Source organism: Crocodylus porosus, unplaced genomic scaffold (genome assembly GCF_001723895.1).
Source record: "Crocodylus porosus isolate Cpor-Errol unplaced genomic scaffold, CroPor_comp1, whole genome shotgun sequence".
Lineage (NCBI taxonomy): Eukaryota > Metazoa > Chordata > Crocodylia > Crocodylidae > Crocodylus > Crocodylus porosus.
Window position 1 is genome coordinate 19,632,195 of NW_017728912.1, and position 20,239 is coordinate 19,652,433.

General features: G+C 45.3%; 1 protein-coding gene across 1 annotated transcript in view; it reads right to left on the reverse strand.

Annotated features, from left to right (window-relative positions):
• The window catches only part of MCUB (mitochondrial calcium uniporter dominant negative beta subunit), an 18,756-nt gene extending 4,173 nt beyond the window's left edge, over window positions 1–14,583 (reverse strand). Inside the window, exons 1-4 of the mRNA XM_019534120.1 lie at window positions 12,514–14,583; window positions 11,962–12,132; window positions 2,310–2,414; window positions 1,820–1,980 (exon numbers count right to left, since the gene is read on the reverse strand). Coding sequence (XP_019389665.1) covers window positions 1,820–1,980; window positions 2,310–2,414; window positions 11,962–12,132; window positions 12,514–12,589 — 513 coding nt within the window. The 5' untranslated portion in view covers window positions 12,590–14,583. The remainder of the gene's footprint in view (window positions 1–1,819; window positions 1,981–2,309; window positions 2,415–11,961; window positions 12,133–12,513) is intronic.
• Window positions 14,584–20,239: the final 5,656 nt, after the last annotated feature.

Below are 20,239 nucleotides of genomic sequence, written 5' to 3' on the forward strand. Positions count from 1 at the left end.
TTTTTTTTTTTTTTTTTTTTTAAAGAGCTGGGATGCTGGGGCCAGGCAGCCATTGACAGGGCTGGGAAAGTGGTTGGGGGATACTCAGGGGGGCTGAGGGACCAGGCAGGGGATGGGGCCTGCAGGGGGTCCCCCCCCATGGTTCCCACCCCCCTTACCGATACAGAGCCCAGGCCCAGCTCCCTGTGGCAGTGAGCAAGGACTGCCCAAATTGCCGAAACTCCGAATCGTTTCCAAATAGATTCAGAGGCTTTGAATCGATTCAGATCTTTTTATTGGTCTCCCGATTTGATTCGGAGAATCAGCTGCCAAATGGGGCCAAATCTCCTCCGAATCAAATCAGCACCCATCAGTTCACGCAACCCTAATGTTTACACAAGATGCTACTGCACATTTATTTAGCACTTGTATTAGCAAGTACTAAATAAATACACAGTAACTGGAGCTACTGTGCAGTAGTGCCAGCGAACATCTTTTAAGTAACCTAATAATGCTGCACAGTAGCATATTAGCACCATCCATGCTGTGACATGCTACTGCGCAGTATTATTAGGCTACTGCATAGTCAGTGTCTTGTGTAGATGCACCCAGTATAAAGCAGTGGGTCATGAGCAGAGGGAATAAGCTGCAGTAGCAGGGGTTGGGCAACCAGTGCACTAGCCCCAAATGCTGATGTGGATGGGGTGCAAGAAGACAGCTGCTGCCCCTCTGGGTACAGACACTGCTCCTTAGGCTTCTGAGCTTCTGCCAATTTGTCTGCTATTCCATCCATACCTCATGGCAGTGGTTCTCAACCTTCTTAGAGCTGGGGCCCCCACCCTACTTTTTTCACTTTGGCAGCACCCCAGTTGAGAGCTACTGTTGTGCTGCCTCAGCTAACTTGAATGGCTCTTAACTGGGGTGTTGCCACCACAAAAAGCTACCCCATGGACCTCTTTCATTACCAGACTGGGAAGGGTTGCAGCATGCACATGCTGTCCTGACTTTCTAACATTCCCTGTTAAGCCTAACACAGGCAGGAGAGCCAGCTCATTCTGCAGCCCTTCCTACCTGGACCCTGCACAGTGTCTCCCAGAAAGAGGTACACAATGCAGGTAACTGTCCTGTGCACCTCTGTTTATGTTTCTAACAGGAGCATTTGGGGACTGGATCAGGAAGGTCTGTGGCACAAAATGGTTCTCATGCCTGCTTTAGGTTTAATCAGATAATCCTAAAGAGGCAGGAGAGTGCATGTATTTCATAGCTCTTCCTAGTCTGGCTGCCCACTATGCGCCCAGGGAACCTTTACCTGGTCATGGCAGTGCCACCCACACTGCAGCATCCCAGAGGGGGGTCCTGTAGCATCCTGGTTGAGATCCACTGCTGTTTTACTGTTGGCCTAACCTTCTTTAGATTCAACATGTTTGTACTGTCCTTTCCTAGTTCCTTAGGCAGAAGCATTTTTCCATAGAATAATGGAAGAATAGGTAACAGATTCACAAGAAGATAAATTTCTTGCTACCTCTCTAATTATTTCTGTGATGTGGTAACATTAGTTTGCACATCCAGTTGGACAATCAGATTCAGGCAAAGTGACTCCGAAACTAGTGGAGTGCCAACTCCCTAGAGTTTTTGTCTTGCTCTAGAGGATTTCACCTGGGGAAAGTTATACAACAGGAGGAAGAGGAACTAGAGGTTGAAAACAATCCTGTGCCTGAATTGGCCTGCCCCATTCATCCATGCTTAAGTCATCACAGCATGGCATATATTAGTGAAATCGGTTTGTTTTTTGTTTTTGTTTTGTTTTTGTTTTTTTATAGAGGAAAAATTCCCTTCCCACCTGTTCAAAGGGTATCAGCTGTTCCTTGAGATGGTCCAGTTTCAGAAGCAGTTCTCTCTCCCTCTTTATCTGATGGTCTTCTAAATGCAGGGCTGTGAACAGTCTCTGAACCAGGGATTTGACATCTTCCATTTCAGTAGCATGCTCGCTACTTAACTTATCTGAGGAAAGACCATGTTTGTTCTGACTGATAAAATGTATCAAACAAACTCCTTCAAGGAGAAGTAAGTATTGCTTGTATATGGCCACAAAATTGGCCACAAAATGTTTTTTCTTGAAGTATTCAAAAGGGGGAATTAACAGACCTGTTTTCTGTAGGGACTGATATAATGACAAACATGAACAACTGGTGCCTCCCAAGGCTGTCAGCAGCAGGGAGCACATGCCCCCCCTACACATCACCCATGATAATAAAACTAAACAAAACAAATATGCTTTTGAACAGATGCAGCTGGATAGTCACACATTTCAAGACAGCTGTGGCTCTTACCTTTTATAGGGACTCTTACACTGTATGTCATATCATTGATGACCAATTTAAAATCATTCATCAATAAAATTTCCACCAGTGTTTTAGTAGAAATCTTGCTACCATCTAGAAGAGAAAAGAGAAAGAATCAAAAGACCACTAGCCTCAACATTAGCGGTTTCTAAAAGTAAGACCAGATGAAAAATTATCTTTAAATAATTACATTCAGTTTGGAAGTGGACAAATGTGTAGCTCCAATAAAAAGGTGCTGTTAATAAACGTGTGTTAAAATGTTAGATAAAGCATCATCTGAAACATTTAATATAAACTCTGAACTTGTTTGAAATACCTGACATAACTCAGCACATTGTTTACAGGCAGTTTCCTTTTTGTTTCCATTTTAAGAAAGAATGCAGCCAAGATAAAATGCACAGTTTAAAAATGTTTTTACTTGTGTCATTAAGACTTTAAAAATTCTCCATTTTATTTCTGGACACCAAATCTCTACTGTTTTTACATTTATTTGCATCTTGTATTTTGTATAGCTTGGAAAAATTAAACCATTTAGGTCATATTCACTTTCCAGAGGAAGAACGTTCTAATGAATATAGCCCAAGACTCCATGTGTCAGGAGATCAGGCACCACAAAACTAACTGCAAGGTCCAAACAGGTTAGTCAGTCTCTGTCAACTGGAGATGCTGCCACTTAGCCTCCTATGAGGAGTGTATTAATGTTTGGATGGAGAATGCTACAAAAAGAAAACTAAACGTCCTAGAAATTCTGCAAAAGTTGTCATGGATTATTGAGAGATTAAGAAAACACACAAAACTTCCAACATTATTTAAAGGACAGACACTTTCACTAGCAACCTATGAATGAAATAAATATGGAGTTTGTTTCAAATTGTTTTGGAGATCCCTACTCATGCAAGTACCTATCTTAACCTCAAAGAGAACCTGCATTCAAGCAAGGCTTATAAGAGACTGCTTGCTTCTGAGGAATTTAGTGGAAGGAGTAGGAAATAAATTAGGCTTATTATGCAAAAGTAGTTGCAATCTAAATCATGATGTCCCTGTTCAACAGATTTCTATTTTCTTTTGTAATCATGTATTATTTCAAAACAGAGTTTCAACCATTAGGGAAGAAAAAATACCTCTCTTCTATTTCAAGTGTTGACTATTCTGTCAACAGTCTTCAGAATAGTTACAGACGCCCAGCATTTTCACTCCTGTTCACTCAAATCTTGTAAATTATTTCTGAAGTAATTGCAAGATTGCTAAAATAACTTAGCTCATGAAATTTCTGCTATCTCACTACCATACTCAGTGGTAGAGGAATCCTAGGAGAACTATTGCTCCATAGGCAGATCCAGGATTTTAAACAGCAACAGAAACCAATGCTGCAGGAGTGGCTGAACAGACTCCCCCCACACACTAGGTGAGGAAGACTACACTGTAGGAGCAGGACAGTGGAACTGATTTGCTGCCCTGACCCCTTGGGTGGCAACCTATAAGTATATAAGCTGTGTGCATCAGGAATTGGAAGAACATCTGTTCATCAGGGCACCAAGGGAAGACAAGGGCTAACGGTCACAAACTGCTGGAAGACCGTTTTAGACTGGACATTAGAAAAAACTTCTTTACCGCCTGAGTCTCCAGAGTCTGGAATAGACTCCCCCCGGAAGTGGTGCAAGCACCTACTTTGGGTACCATCAAGAAACACTTGGATGCTTATCTTGCTGGGGTGATCTGAGCCCAACTGACTTCCTGCCCTTTGGGCGGGGGACTAGACCTGATGATCTCGTGAGGTCTCTTCTAGCCCTAATGTTTATGAAATCTAAGAAGCCAAAGACTTTTTTAAGCCCCACCCCCAAATCAGGTAAGTCTCCCCCTGCTTCTCCTCCTCACTCAATGCCTCTGGGCTCAGGAAGAAGAGACATACCCTGCACCACCAACACTATCTCTTGCCATGCTCCAACCTGGTCTTTGGGGAGAGGCTGCATGGAGAGCTGGGCTTGGCTGTGAACAGTAGAGGTGACGAACTGGTTTCCGACCTGCCCCTTCTCCTGGGCTGGTGGGAAACACCTGAGGGGTACCAGGGAGAGAAGGGAAAGCAGCCTTCCATTGCTGCTGTCCTGGCTGGACAGTTCTGGAGCTCCGTCCACCCCAGGTTAGCTGGGGTCAGTGGTGGCAGCAGGCAGGGGGTATGCATGTCAGGGGGGAAATAGGGAGGGAAGGAGATGTACCGTTGAGCACAGAGGGGAAGGGAAACAGTGCTGCAGGGAGAGGGATTCTTGTTTGGGGATTAAATAACAGTCTCTGCCCACTGCTCCCATAGTGTGGGCCAAATGGGGATGCATCTTGCACCTCCCTACATCCCATGCCAATGCACCTGCTCTGGGTCTGCCCCTTTGTTACCCTCATGAGGTCAACTACATACAAACCAGTGTCGGAAGACCAATCTGTCCCAGTTTTAACAGAGCCAACAACAATCCAAAAACCATGATACAAATTTTGAGGGGCTTGGATTGGATTGGTTTGGTTTTGTTCTACTTGGTTTTTTGAGGGGGTTGTTTTTAAAGAGCCCCTCAATGTTGTGTCTGTTACATGTATTTCTATCCATTTGCCTCCATAACCCCACGATTCTGAATCAATCTCATCCCTGTCGTACATTACAGACTTGTGGAAACAAATGCCCAATTTCAGAGTGCTTCAGGCACCATTGCCCTTGGTTGTGCAAACACAACCTTTTTATTTATCAAAGTACTATGTTGAAGTAGGGGTGGATACTTCAAATAACTATAATATGTATTAGTGAATAGGAATGAGTATTTGGAGAAGTACCATACTTGACTAAAATAACGTTTCCCTCCACATTTTACATGGGGAAAAAAAACCCTCATCTTAGAATTGTGTACAACGGTGGTGGTGGGGTGGCGGCTGCTGTGGCTTGAGGTTCAGACCTGGCTTGGTGTTAGAGCCATGGCTGCAGCTGCCTGTCTCCCCAACCCCTCCATTGCCTCTGCATCCCACCACTTCCACCCCCACATGCAGCCTCTGCCCTCCCCCACCTGCCCCTCTCCCCCTTACTCTTGCTCTGTATTGGCAGGCTCCCATCCATGCTGCAGCCTCGGGCACTGAGTACGGCCCCAGCCTGGCCTTGCAGCAGCAGCACACAGCCCACACTGCTGCTACAGACACTGGGCTGGGCTGGGGCAGTGCTCAATGCCCCAGACTAGAATGGGAACAGAGCCCGCCAGCACAGAGCAAAGGTAAGGGGAAGGGAAATGGGAGCAGGAGCTGGGGAGGGGGGAATGGAAAAGAGGGGAAAGCAGAGGCGGGGGGAGGACCAGGAAGGGGAGTAGAGGGGGAAGGGGGCTCAAGGCTGCAGAGGGGCAGACACAAGGAGGGGGACAAACTGCTTGACTTTTCCACAATGCCTACCCTCCTGAAGCAGTGTAGGGGATGAATTGAAGACCCCACAAGAATTGATTCTATACATGTATACTTTTATAAATTTTCCATTTTTCCATGTATAGAATCTATCCATTGGGGGTCATCTTAAATTCAGGGTAATTTTAAATTCAAGTAAATACGGTAAGTTATAGTCTCACTTGATGCTTGACCTTGGCCTCTGTTTCCCTAGTTAAATTGACACTGATCTCTGTAAAGCTCTTTGAAGCCCTTGTTTGAGGGGTGGTATGCAAGTGGAAAATAGAAGTATTATTCCAGATTAAGCATTATGAATGGTTTGTATATAAATATTTGTTGCTGTGGGGTTGCCCAAGACCGTCCATCTGTCTCTATGTGCCTACTATAGAAACACACCTGGAGTTCTTCATTGAAATTTTGACACTTGGATGCATTTGGCAATATCTGCTGAGCTATAACAGCATGAACAGGGGAGGCTAACACACCACCCTATGTGGGTAGGCTGGCAGACTTGGAACGTCGACATATTAAACCAAAAATTCAAAATGTACATCCTCTCTTTTTTCAACACTTTACAAATGTCACCTTTATAATTTACATGGAAATGAGCGTCAGCATTCTTATTAAAATTATGTTGAACAAAAAAGAAAAGCACTAGTTTGAAAGTGTCACACAGTGCCACATTTGATTCAGTACTGTCCATTCTAGTATTCATGAACTGATGGAAAATAGAAAAGTATTTTTAGGTCTTCCAAGAATAATTCTCTCTAAAAGGCTACTTTCCTTCCTGCTTAGCATAATGAAGGTGAAGAGATGAACAAAAAGCCTTTCTTTGTCAGTGCTAGAATAAGAATGATAGAAAATTATCAAATGAAAAGCTACCCAATCTGTAATGTTTCCAGTTCAAGTTAGCTTTGAAGTACAGTGCTAAGATAGGTCCTCATCTTATCTAGAAGCTAAATAAAACAGAAGGAAGGAGTATTCATACTTAAATCAAATTTTCTTAAGATCTTCATATCCTTTAAATTATATACGTTTGGTTTGTGACAAGACCCATCATTACCATATTAACTTTCTGTTTATATATATTAAAAGTTATTCTCCATTGTTACCTTCAAATGCCAAATACTTGTATGAAGAGGAGAAAATTAGCTATAGCAAGGTCACTGTTAATTCAAACACAGATTTTGGTTCTAGGCTAAGAGCATTATCAGATGAGGCACTCCCCCTCTTGATGAAATTAGATTTATTTCCTTTACAACTACAACAGACAGTCTTGCTAGCCTTGTAAATATGTGTCTAATAATATTATGGACTAAATCCACGTAATGAACAATGAAGTAAACCCTGATGCTAAGATTACTGGGGGTCTTAATTTTCATTTTAATTTACATAGAAATGAACATCAGCATCCTTATTCATACTTTTGCAACTGACACAACAGATACATTCTGCCTGACAGGAGAGAATTCTGCAGATACCTCTGAGTGCAGATACTCCCTTTGGTCTACAGGACTGTGAATGAAGATACCCGTGTTCATAAAAGTAACTGTCTGCAGGGAGTTTGCTGCTCAAAAAGGTGGGGAACAGCCTATATCATCCCATTACTGGATGAAATTTAGGTGAATGCTTGCACATTTGTCATCTGTCCCCAATCCTTACGGGATGCCCACAGGGAATATGAAGTCTTGAACAAGTTTTCTTTTGTAGTGCTGGTATTTCATCATGTGCATAAAAGGATTGACCTGATGAAGGGAATAGTCTATCTACATGCTTCATGGATTCAGAGAATAAAAGTAGTAAAAGAAAAATAAATGTTTAAAGAGTCTACTTTGTAGTTCAAATATGATTTGCTTTTTTTTTTTAAATCTGGACAGAAAAAATATAATTGTAAGCAAGAAACTTAGTTAAGTGGTAACATACTACATTAGAGATAACAGTGTTTCTGCATTAGAAACAGGCCACAGTACTGACAGGGTAGTCATGAGCTAAATCTCTAATTTCAGATTATAAAATCTTTCCTTCGCAAAAGGATAAAAGCTTCTATGTGACTTCAAATTTTAAGTCTCACTGAAGACAAAGAGATAGGCGTTTTTAAAAAGCATACCCTTCTCAGTATAATGAAACTTTAGTGCTCCCACTTACAAAAGGAGAGGCCTAGGGCCTAGCACTAAAGGGGACTCAGAGACTCAGATGGTTGGAAGCAGGATTTTTGAAGTTTCTAGTTGATGCTCTCAGAAGCACTCATAGGCAGCATTACTAATCACATACAGAGTAAGACTTGCTTTGTGAAGATTCTTTAAGACTGGTAGTTGGAGAAAAGAAAGAGGGAAATATATGGGGTACTAGAAGACAACATATTTATTAAATAGCACTATAAAAAAAAAAAAGACAGCCATCTTAGGAAAGGGAACAATTCAAGGAAAATACCAGATCTTAAGGAGGTTCAACTGTAATAACCAAATTCTCTGGAATGACAGAGGTGTTAAATTGCAAAATAGCATTTATCCATATTATTCTTATGCACTGAGTGTTAAGAACCATCCGCCTTAAACCTTAGGGCCCTGGCATTTATCATGAGATAAGTTGTAACATGCCCACATTCAGCCAATTTATGACATGATAAAATGGCAAGCCAGCCACAAAGATGCGTTGTGCTTTAATCTGAACATGTGGTATGCAGCCCAGAATTGGCTTTCCTTACAGCAGGGATTTTTAAAGCTGTGCCATATAACCTGCTGCTGGGCTGACAGGTCCAGGACACAGGGAGCTAGATATCAAGAAGCTCCCCAATCCACAGCTCCCCACACCCCAGTAAATACGCAGCCAGTTTCACACAGGCTAGGAATCCATGGAGCTCCCTGATCTACAGCTCCCCATGCCCCAGAACACAGCTAGCTGCTGGCATGCTTTTTAAATGGCTGGGCTGCCCGGACACCTGGATTTTGAGAAGGCACACCTGCAACCTGGCTGCAGTGTGCCTAAATATTTAAAAGCTGTACCTGCAGCCCAGCCTTATCAAGATCCAGGGGAACTGCTAGGCTTGGAGACCATGACAGGGCACCTGGAGCACCTATCATTTTAAAAGCAGAGGCTGCTGAAAAACCAGCCTGCAGGTTGGCAAGGGGAATGATTAGGGAGTCAGTTGACCAGGGAGGCTGGGCTTGAGTTAGATAAGCTGAGGGCCTGAGCTGTTCAGGCAGTCTGCCCCGAGTGCCACTGGGAGAGGAGCTGGGACCTCCTGGCAACAGAGCTCCTGAGATCTCTGAGCTGGGGTAGCAGCTCTGAGCCCCAGGAGCTGGCCAGGCCTTGGAAGAGAGAGGCCTGGGAGCAGATGAGACAAGAGAAGGAGAGCTTGAGCCCAGGAAGGAGTAGGAACTTGGGGAGAACATCCTTTACCTGGAGGGGACCAGGAGGGTCTGGTGCCTAGGGCGGACTAGAACATGAATATCCGGTGCCTGGGAGGAACACCAGGAGATTCCAGTGCCGGGGGGGAACGGGACTACAGCACAAAGGTCTGGTGCCTGGTGGGGGGTCCGATGCCTAGGGGTGAGTAAGCTGCATTGAGAGAAGCTCCAGTGCCGGGGCCTGCCAGAGTGGGGCCAAAGTGCCTGAACCCATTGAAGGGGCAGTATATCAGCAGGGCTAGAAAGCTCAAGAGATCTGGAGACCAGAGGCGCAAGGACTGGGGCTGGGAGTCTCTAACCCAGGAGAGGCCTAAGTTAGGAGATCACCTGTAAGGTATGGGAGTGGCTACTGGGGAGCATGGAGCCCACAAAACTAGCCCTTAAGGCAATTACCACAAACACTGATGGTCATCAGAGTAAGACCAGGCTTGGGAAGCCCTGGGGCCGCCACCCTTTTACCAGAAATTAATATAGTCAAAGCATAACAGGTGAGTAAAGGAGAGAGGGCCCCAAGGGATCACAACCTGAAGGGTCGGAGTTCAGGGTGAGTGGTTGTTCCTCAAGAGGATGATCCTGCAAGCACATGCAATGTCCATCCCATCTCGGAGGAAAGGTAGCAAAAGGGCACAGCAGCCCCCTTGGCTCTGCAGGGAACTTGTGGACCTCCTGTGTCTAAAATAAAGACCTATCAAGGATGGAAGACTGGAATTGCCTCAAAGGAGAAGTATTCTGCACTGGTCCAGACCTGTAGGGAACAAACCAGGAATGCCAAGACTACGACTGAACTCCAACTGGCTACACGTATCAAAGACAATAAAATGTCCTTTTTTAGATATGTGGGGAGCTGGCAGAAAAGCAAGGGTAACACTGGATCCCTGCTGAACCAAATGGGACAACTGACACCTGACACCCAGGAAAAAGCCAACCTGCTTAATGGGTATTTTGTGTCGGTTTTTCACCAGCCCCAAGGGACTGCCCTGCTCAATATGGTATGGGACAGCCAGGGTGAGGGAGAATTGTTACCCTACATTAATGTAGACCATGTATAGGAACACCGTGAGAGGCTGGACACCTTCAAGTCAGCTGGCCCTGACAGTTTACACCACAGGATACTTAAGGAGCTGGCAGGCATCATAGCTCAGCTCCTGGCATGGATCTTTGAGAACTCCTGGCACTCAGGTGAAGTGCCTGAAGACTGGAAGAAGGCCAATGTGGTGCCTATCTTCAAGAAAGTGAGGAAAGTAGATCCGGGGAACTATAGGCCCAGCAGCCTGACCTCTATCCCGGGGAAAGTCTTGGAAAAAATTATCAAAGAAACCATTCTTAACAAGCTGGCTGATGACAATATCCTAAGGGATAACCAGAACAGGTTTTTACTGCGGGTAGGTTTTGCCTGACCAACCTCATCTTCTATGACCAGGTGGTATATCACCTGGACAAGGGAGAAGTGATTGACGTCATATATCTTGACTTTAAAAAAGCCTTCGATCTGGTGTTCCATGATCTCCTCATGAAAAAATTGGCCCACTGCAGCCTCAGCTACATCATAATCCAAAGGCTGGGGAATTGGCTCCAAGGTTGGACCCAGACAGTAGTAATAGACGGAAGTAAGTCATTGTGGTGCACCATGACCAGTGGGGTCCCTCAAGGCTCCGTCCTTTGGCCTATACTCTTCACCATCTTTATTAATGATGTAGACACTGGTATCAGAAACGGACTGGCCAAGTTCACCAATGACACCAAACTTTGGGGTAAAGCGTCCACGCCTGAGGATAGGCTTGTGATCCAGGCCGACCTCAACAGGCTCAGAAAATGGGTGGATGAAAACCTGATGACATTCAACATCAAAAAATGCAAGTTACTCCACCTTGAGAAAAAAAACACAGCACGCTTATAGGCTCGGCAGTGCTACACTTGCTAACACCACAGCTGAAAGGGACTTGAAGGTCATGATTGACCACAAGATGAATATGAGCTACCAATGCAATGTTGCAGCTGGTAAAGTGAGCAAAACTCTGTCTTGTATCCATAGATGCTTCTTGAGCAAATCCCAGGATGTCACCCTCCTGCTGTATTCAGCCTTCATGAGGCCGCAGCTGGAGCACTGCATCCAATTCTAGGCTTCACAATTTTAAAAAAATGTGGAGAAGCTTGAGAGTCCAAAGGAGGGCCACACATGATCAGAGAGCACGAGAACAGGCCTTATGAAGAGAGGCTGAGAGCCATGGGACTCTTCAGCCTCGAAAAGCACAAGCTCAGGGGGGACCTGGTGGCTGCCAAAAATATATAAGGGGTGTACATCAGGATCTGGGGGAATGCTTGTTCACCAGAGTGCCCCAAGGAATGACAAGGTCAAAGGTCACAAACTCCCCCAAGACCATTTCCAGCTGGACATAAGGAAAAACTTCTTTGCTGTCCAAGCTCCAAAGGCCTGGAACAGACTGCCTCCAGAGGTGGTGCAAGTACCTTCTCTGGACTCTTTTAAGAAACATTTGGACATCTATCTTGCTGGGATCCTTTGACGTCCTGGCCCCTGGGGCAAGGGGCTGGACTTGATGATCTTCCAAGGTCCCTTCCAGCCCTAATGTCTACGAAATCTATCTATGAGAGCCAGAAGTGGCCACCAACCACCCTAGGACAGGCACTTGTTATAGACCTGTCCCTGAACCTAGGCTCTCCGGATGCCCAGACAGTTAACAGCAATGCCTGCAGCTAGGTGCAAGCATACCAGGGCACAGGCAGCTGGGGATTAAGGAGCTCTTTCCTCAAAAAGAAAGAGCTAACCTTAGTTTCTTATAAACAGACCACAGTGTTAATACAATATTAATAAATACCATTTGTAAAGATTTCTGCCTTCTCGATTCCTTTATCTTCTTTCTGTATGTCCTGCAGGAAGGTCCCCACGGTTGTTAACATTGGCTTGACAGTAAACTGGCAGCGCTCTTTTCTTGAGGGTAACATAATAGTTATCACAGGAAGACCATGTCTGTAATTAATAGTTACTTCTGAAAAAGAGGAAAAAAGAGTCATATTTGTTAAATGCAATTTAAACTCATACTTGCTTTCATAAGAGGCCAAATATGGAAATGCATATAGCAAGTCTTAAATTCGTTTACTGTACAAGACTTATCTAAAGCATAATACTTTTACAGGCCCCAAAAGAAAAAGTGACTTGTTCAAAATCACCTGAAAAGTCAGTGGCAGAGGTAGATGTCCTGACCCCCAGTTTTGTGCTGTAAAACTAAGTGCTTGCTGAAACAAAGATACATACATCTATGCAACAGGAATAATGCACATTCCCACTTCTTTTATTAGCTGTTATTTTCAGAAGGCTGAGACTGAAAGGTGAGCTGATTTGAAAAAAGATAACTGATGAGATAACTTACCATCAGATGGCACCAGTGTGCTATAACACACTCTTTTATAATGCCTCAGATGTCCTATTTGCTTCTGGCACTGCATCTGCAAAAAAGATTTTTTTTTGAGACAGAGTGTACACAGTTGGAATAAAACACTACCTTCGTAAAAAGCAGTCCCCAGCCATCACTCATCCACATGGTAATATTCCGTGTCGACTGGCAGAATACAGGTATTCCTGAAAAAGCATCTCCCTATAAACACAAAGCTGCAGCGATTCTGATTACCAAGCAGAATCTCTACTATTCTAGACAAAATTATTAATGAGTATTAATAAACTGTTGGCTACAGCTAAGTAATTCTGCTGTTTCATCCAGAATGATATAAATATCTTAAGATGACAGATGTGGTTATATTTTAATTTTAAGCAAATGTCTTGTTATGCAGGAAAATGCCTCAATCGTAATGTAACCCTGCCTTCTTCAAAAAGGAACTTGAATTGTTGCTCCATTATGCTGCTTTAGAGTAGAAGGCAGTTATCACCACTCACTACATACACGATTCTTTCGAGTTGATAATGCAATGTAATTAAAAACGTGCATGTTCTCAATGAAAAATAGCAACACTTTTACCAAAGCATTACATAGTATACCACTATATGCAAAAGTGCAAGGAGCTGTGATTCAGCACCATTACATTAAAAATGTATTAGTGCTGTTCACAATATTTAAAAAAAAATTAACCACACAGCTTGAGGAAAAACAACAGCTTTTATTTGTTATCTAGACTTACTGTTTGAACAATAGTGCAATTCTGCTAGTGCAACCAAAAGTAGAAAATTGCTACCATTTAATACCCCACTGTAAAAGATACAACAACTTGGTTAATGTTACCTTCTGCAGTGAACGCACAGAATAATTACTGGGATTATTACTCTGTAATCTCTAAAGAGCTCTTGCAGTACCAGAAGAACCCACAGCTAAGGGCTGACAATGCACAAAAGATATACTGCTTTAATTATTCCAGTGTCATTGAGGCAGCAAAATCATACTAGTGGGAATGCAGTTACACTGGTATAAACATGTTTTATACTGGCATGGTATTTCTTGCAGGGAAAACAGCTAAAAGAGACCTGATAGACAAGACTGAAGTGGAAGCTTGAGAGCTGAAAGCTCAGGAAAAAGGAAAACAATCTAAGATCAATTTACCAAAAAGATTGGCAGCTTGTGATTCATTCGCATTCTTGTACTTAATATATAGAAACTGAAGCTTTTTGATACAAATCACAGAACTTTTACTATCCAAAGGAGGAAGTTTACCAAAAGTAAATCTATAAAATGCAGTAATCATTTACAGAGATTAATTCTCAGTTAAACATCCTACTCCAAACAATACTTCCAGAACTAAGTTTTTTCAGGTTGAAAAATGTGTGATCCTACCTGTGACAATGGAGTCTACCTACAGAAGAAAGGAGGGGACCCTACAGTAAATACAAAAATATTTTTTAAATTTTGAAAAAAAATAAAATGAAAAAAATCACTCTGGCCAACAGAAGCCTATTAATGCTGAACGCTAGCGAGAGCTTCAGTGCAACAACATGGAATGAACGCCTACCCATCTGTTCTGAAAGCATATATTCCTTCCATTTGCACTCCATTAGCAAAGTACAACCTCTGACACAGGTCAGCTGTTTTGGTTTGAACCAGCCACAGACAATATATGTACACAATGTGAATATGGGCCATCACTGTTGGGGAACAAAAATAATAAAAACAAATTCTAACCCCCTTTTGCTGGAAGGCATTTAAAAACAGGACAGATAATAGCCTAAAACAAATTCTCAGTGGTCTGGCATATAATATTCACAACATATCAGTGATGTCCCCTTGGGGGACTACTGAGGAATGCCTCTTTTTATTGGCATTTGATACACAATTATGCTTGCTGTGATCAATATCCAATTATCTGTGATTACCTTTTCCTGGATATTGCATTGTATATGAGCAGGTGCTACTATTTTTCTCATTGTTGCAAATTTTGGCATCTGTTTAGAGAAAGGATAGTACATATCTACTTTATAGCTGACTTATTTGGAAGGCGTTTTTCTTTGATAGTTGGTTTGAGGGGGTTGGGGGTTTTTGGTTTGTTTGTTTTTTTTTTCTTTTTTTAAAACTTTTTGTGTATTGTTTGCACCCCAATAGGAAAATCTCAGTATATTTTATTTATAAATATTTTGAATCTGTCAATAAATTACCGTTCAAGTGAAAGAAAAGGAACAGCTTTACAATACATGTTTTATACGGTTTCTTTTTCTGCAGAGACTTCTAGTGCTTGCTCCCTGCCCCAAATTAAAACAAACAAACCTCAAGGTGTACACTGATCATTTCATTATCTCCCACACAAAACAACCTGTTTAAAATCAAATACATACATAGTAATAACATGGGCACTGAAGTATGGGACCTGAGGGTTCCAGTAAAGTAAGTCAAGGTCCCACTAAGGCAAAAGGCCCACCTACTTCCAGCTGAGCCAATCCTGGGCAAACCAGGAGAATAGGTCCAAATTGCTTCTTCACAGGATAGGGGCTAGAATCACAGGAAGCTGATAATGGAAAGCTCCCATGAGTCGTTAGGCCCTGCAGAAAGCCTAAGATGGGGGTTGTCAACTGGGAGTACGTGCATCTCTGGGGGTACTTGGGAGGGCCCTAGGGGGTACATGTGGGCAGGTGGGGACCGAGCACCACCCCCAACACCTGTGCCACCGCCTCCTAGAAACAGAGCCCAGGGGGGGAAGGGGGACACAGAGCAGCAGCATCCCTCTGTGGGCTGTACAGGCACTGCCCAGCTAGCCAGATGAAGGTCGGGGGGAAGCTTGCATGTGATGGCCACCACCACTTCCCACCACCCTGCGCTGCTGCCACTCTACTTTTTTTGTAAAAATATCCCTACATGCCACCCCCCCCCATGCTCCGTGTCCAGCTGCCAGGGGTACACCTACTAAAAAACATTGAAAACCCCTGGCCTACGATAATGAGAAGAAGTGGAAAGAGGGACTCCCGTTTCAGAAGGAGCCAGGAATAGAAGTGGTCCATGAGCTATAACAGAATTTGGCCAGCATGGTGATGCACATAATCACATACCCCACTCCTTCCCTATTCTGAACAATAGGAAAACACTTCTGATGGTCAGAGAAATGCTTGATGTACTGCAGATGGTTGTAGAGTACAACACACAAAAACACTGGGACATGCTCTGCAGCTGTAACACTAAATATAATTACTGAGACATTGTGGTCACAGAGCACTACATATAACACCAAGTAGGGAAATGGCTTGGACTTCATAGTTCCAGAGTCTGCTATACGACAGCAGTAAGAGAGGACAATGACATTACCCAAAAACCTGCTAAGTTTTAAGAAGACCATCTACTTCAGGTCCCACCACCACAGAAAAGCTAGTTAGAAGAGTGTAAACAAACAACTATAATTTAGATCTACTTCATGGAGATTTCCAGTCATTTGTAGTTTGCTGGAGAATCTGTTCTGTAACTACACTTGTTAGCAATTTATATTTGGTTAGAATAATATATGCAAGATAGATTTGCTACCAATAATGAAAAAGATATTCTAGCAAAATCCGTTCCTACTGCTCCCCCGGCGGGTCCTGGTCGTGCCAGGCCTGCACAACTGAATCCAACCCATGGACTGACTTGACGCTGCTCCGCCACTGGAAGACGGGTGGTCTACTAACAGTTTTAGCCCAGGTCATGTCAGCTGCACTACCAATAACTTGGGCAGCCTAAGGGAAACAGCCCAAGGAAAGGTCCCCTCAGGGAAGCACTGGGCTTCATATGGCAGACTTAACTGCCGTACACAAATGCCAGGAGCTTGGGAAACCAGCATGAGGAACTGGCTCTTCTCCTATATGACAATGACTATGACCTTGTAGGAATTACGGAGACTTGGTAGGACTCCACCTATGATTGGTCAGTGGCAGTAGAGGGTTACAGTGTGTATACGGGAGAGTATGTGGGGAAGAGGAATGGGGGTGTTGCTCTCTATGTCACAGATCAGTTCACCTCCCTGCAAACTGATTTTCCAAACCAGGAAGGACACCTTGAGACTCTCTGAGTCAAGACAGAAAGAGAACATGGGGATGGTGACTTACTTGTCTACTATAGACAACCCCCCCCCCAAGAGGATGACCTAGATCGGGAATTCATTAGGGAACTGGTCACACTCCTGATGCTTGATTGTCATGGGAGACTTCAACTTCCCAAACATCTCTTGGGATGATCACATGGCCAAATCTGATAAGTTGCATCGATGACCTCTACCTAACCCAGGAGGTCTATAGGCCGACTAGAGGAGAGGCATTGTTGGATATGGTCCTGGCCAAAGGGAAGGACCTGGTGAGCAATCCGCAGATCAAGGGGAAACTTAGTGACAGTAACCATGAGTTAGTCACCTTCTTAGTTCACTGAAGAACAGGCAAACTCCTCAGTAAAACAGAAGTCTTTAAATTTGGGAAAGCCAGCTTCTGCAAACTGAGAGAACACGTCAGTCAGGCAATCAGACGCCATACCCCCGCCAGAAAAGGGAGTATACGAGGAATGGTCATCGCTCAAAAACTTAATCCTTGAAGCACAGGGCAAAGCCATCCCTTCTCACAAGAAATGCAGTCAATGAGCAAGGAAGCCCCTATGGCTGAATAAGGAACTGTTGGACCTCATTAAGCTCAAAAGATTAGCCTACACCAGCTGCAAAACAAGAAACATTACCAAAGAAGATCACTGTGCACTTGCCCATACCTGCAGAGAGTGGTCGACAAAAGCCAAGGCACAAACTGAACTTAGACTTGCTACGGGGATCAAGGACAACAAAAAGTCCTTCTTTAGATATGTGGGAAGTGGGAAAAAGAACACCGAAAGTATTGCGCCCCTGAGAGATCCTAGACTTCAAGAAGGCCTTTTACCTAGTTCTCCATGACATCCTCATGGTTAAGCTGGGGAACTGTGGCCTAGATCATCATATGGTCCGATAGCTAGGCAACTGGCTACAGGGTCAGACTCAAAGAGTACTAGTTGAAGGAAGCAAATCAACGTGGTGCAGTGTTACCAGTGGAGTCCCTCAGGGCTTGGTACTTGGGCCAGTACTCTTTAACATTTTCATCAACAATCTGGATTTCGGAGTCAGGTATAAACTGGCCAAGTTCGCGGACAATACCAACTTATGGGGGAGGGCCGTCACACTGCAGGACAGGCTGGGGATACAGGCCAACTTGGACACGCTCTCAAGGTGGGCCAACCAAAACCAGATGGCCTTTAATACAGAGAAGTGCAAGGTGCTGCACCTTGGTAGGAAGAACCCTCAGCATACTTACAGGCTTGGCAGTGCTATGCTTACTAGCACCATGACTTTTTGGGTTTGAGGGGGTCTTGATTGACCACAAGATGAATATGAGCCACCAATGTGATGTGGTGGCAGGCAAAGTTAACCAAACTCTGGCATGCATCCATCAATGCATCTCAAGCAAAACCACGGAAGTCATCCTCCTGCTTTACTCGGCCCTGGTGAGACCGCAACTGGAGTATTGTGTCCAGTATCGGGCCCCCCACTCCAGGAAGAATGTGGAGAAGCTTGAGAGAGTCCATAGGGGAGCCACTTATATGATCCAAGGCCTGGAGGGAAGGCTATATGAGGAGAGGATGAGGGACCTGAGACTCTTCAGTCTGGAGAAGAGAAGGCTCAGGGGGACTTGGTGGCAGCCTACAACTTCGTAAGAGGGGTACATCAGGACCTGGGAGAACATCTGTTCACCAGAGCCCCCCAAGGGATAACAAGGTCTATAGGCCATAAACTCCAGGAAGGCTGATTTGGACTGGATATTAGAAAAAAGTTCTTTATGGTTCATGTGTCCAGGGTCTGGAACAAACTCCCCCCACAGGTGGTGCAAGCACCTACTATGGACTCCTTCAAAAACAGGTGGATATATTGCTGGGGTCACTTGATCCCAGCTGACTGGACCCAATGATCTCTCAAGGTCCCTCCCAGGCCCCAATGTCTATGCAATCTATGAAATCTATGCTCATCTATTGCACAGAGCAAAAAAGTTGGGCACCAATGATCTACATCAGTGGTTGTCAACCAGGGGAACACATACGCCTAGGGGTACTTAAAAGGGTCATAGAACTGATGTGGCCAATAACTGCCGTGTACATGCGCACAGCTGCACATGGCCAGGAGCGCAGCCTGGCTATGTGGAGAGCAGCTTGGTCTGGCTGGCAAGTCTGTTGTGAGGGAAGGGGCATGGGGGAAGGAGTGGGGCTGGGGCTGTCCAGCTAAGGTGGGGTGCGGGACTGAGTGGACTGACAGATGGGGGCAGCTCCTACCACTATACGCACCCTGGGAGGGCATAGGGAGCATTTGCCCCTGGATCTGTGCACAGGGTGGGGCAGGGTGGTGTGGGGCAGGTTGGGGCCAGGCTGCCACTGCAGGCTGGGGCAGCATCAGGCTCTTCCCAGCAGTGGCGCTGGGAGTGGGGACTGGAGGGCTACAGCAAATTCTGGAGTGGCTGCAGCCTCCACCCCATAGCCCTGCTCCCATATGTCCCTGCGGTGAGGGAGGGAGTGGGGCTGGGGCTGAAGCAGGGGCAGGTGTTGCCCAGCTGGGGTGGAGTGAGGGATGGAGCTGCGAGTGGCTTGTCCAGAGGGTGCTGTTGGGTGGCAGCTCCAGCTGCTGCATGCACCTCAGGAGGCGAATGATGGGGTGGCTGCAGCCCCTCCCATAGCCCCCTCCCAGTGCCACTGCTGCCCACCCTAAGCACAACTCAGCCCAGCCCCCACTAGGAAGGGCCCAGTGCAGCCCCAGTCCCAGCCCACTCCACCCCGCATGCAGATCGGGAGGCATATGCCTCCCCATGCCCTCCCAGGGTGTGTGCCCCCCCTGCACCCTCCAGATGAGCTGCTCATGGTTCCAACCCGTACTCTTCCCCACCTTGGCAGCATCTGCCCCTGCTCCAGCCCCATCCCCATCCCCACTTCCTCCCTCACCGCAAGGGCCTAGAGGAGCGGAGCTACAGTGGGAGGTTGCCACCACTCCAGAATTTACAATAGACTTACCACGCAGACTGCTACCGCCCACCCCGAGTAAAGCCCGGCTCAGCCCCCTACCAGGAAGAGCCTGGCACTGACTACATCCCGCCTGTGCCCCGCGAGCTGATCTGGGGGAACACGCCTCCTATGCCCTCCCAGGGGCACACGTAGTGGTGGAAGTCACCTCCCTGTGCCCCTGCCCCTGCTTTAGCCCCCCTCCCCCACTACTGGGGCCTTGATCTCCACCCCCCCACAGCATCAGCCCACCCTTGCTCTGCATGCAGATCAAGGGGCACATGCCCCCATGTCCTCCCAGGGTGCACACAACAGCAGGAGCCACCCCCCTCCCCCTGTCCCTGCAATCCCCAGACTAGCTGCTCAATCTGCCCCCTGCCTCGACTTAAAAACAAGAAAAAAAATATAAAGGGGCACATGAGCTGAAACTTTGGGACAGAAAGGGTACACTTGTTAAAAAAAGGTTGAAAATCCCTGATCTATGTTAGAAATATTATTAAAAATGCATTATCAATAGCTGTTAGCTCCCATCAATAGTGTTGTCCTCTAAATAAGCACGGCTGCCAGCCCTCCTTGTCTCCTTAATGAGAGAGGGAAGGGGGGGGGTTGAAAACTGAAGGGAAAACTACCAAAGGCTCTTTGTACTAAG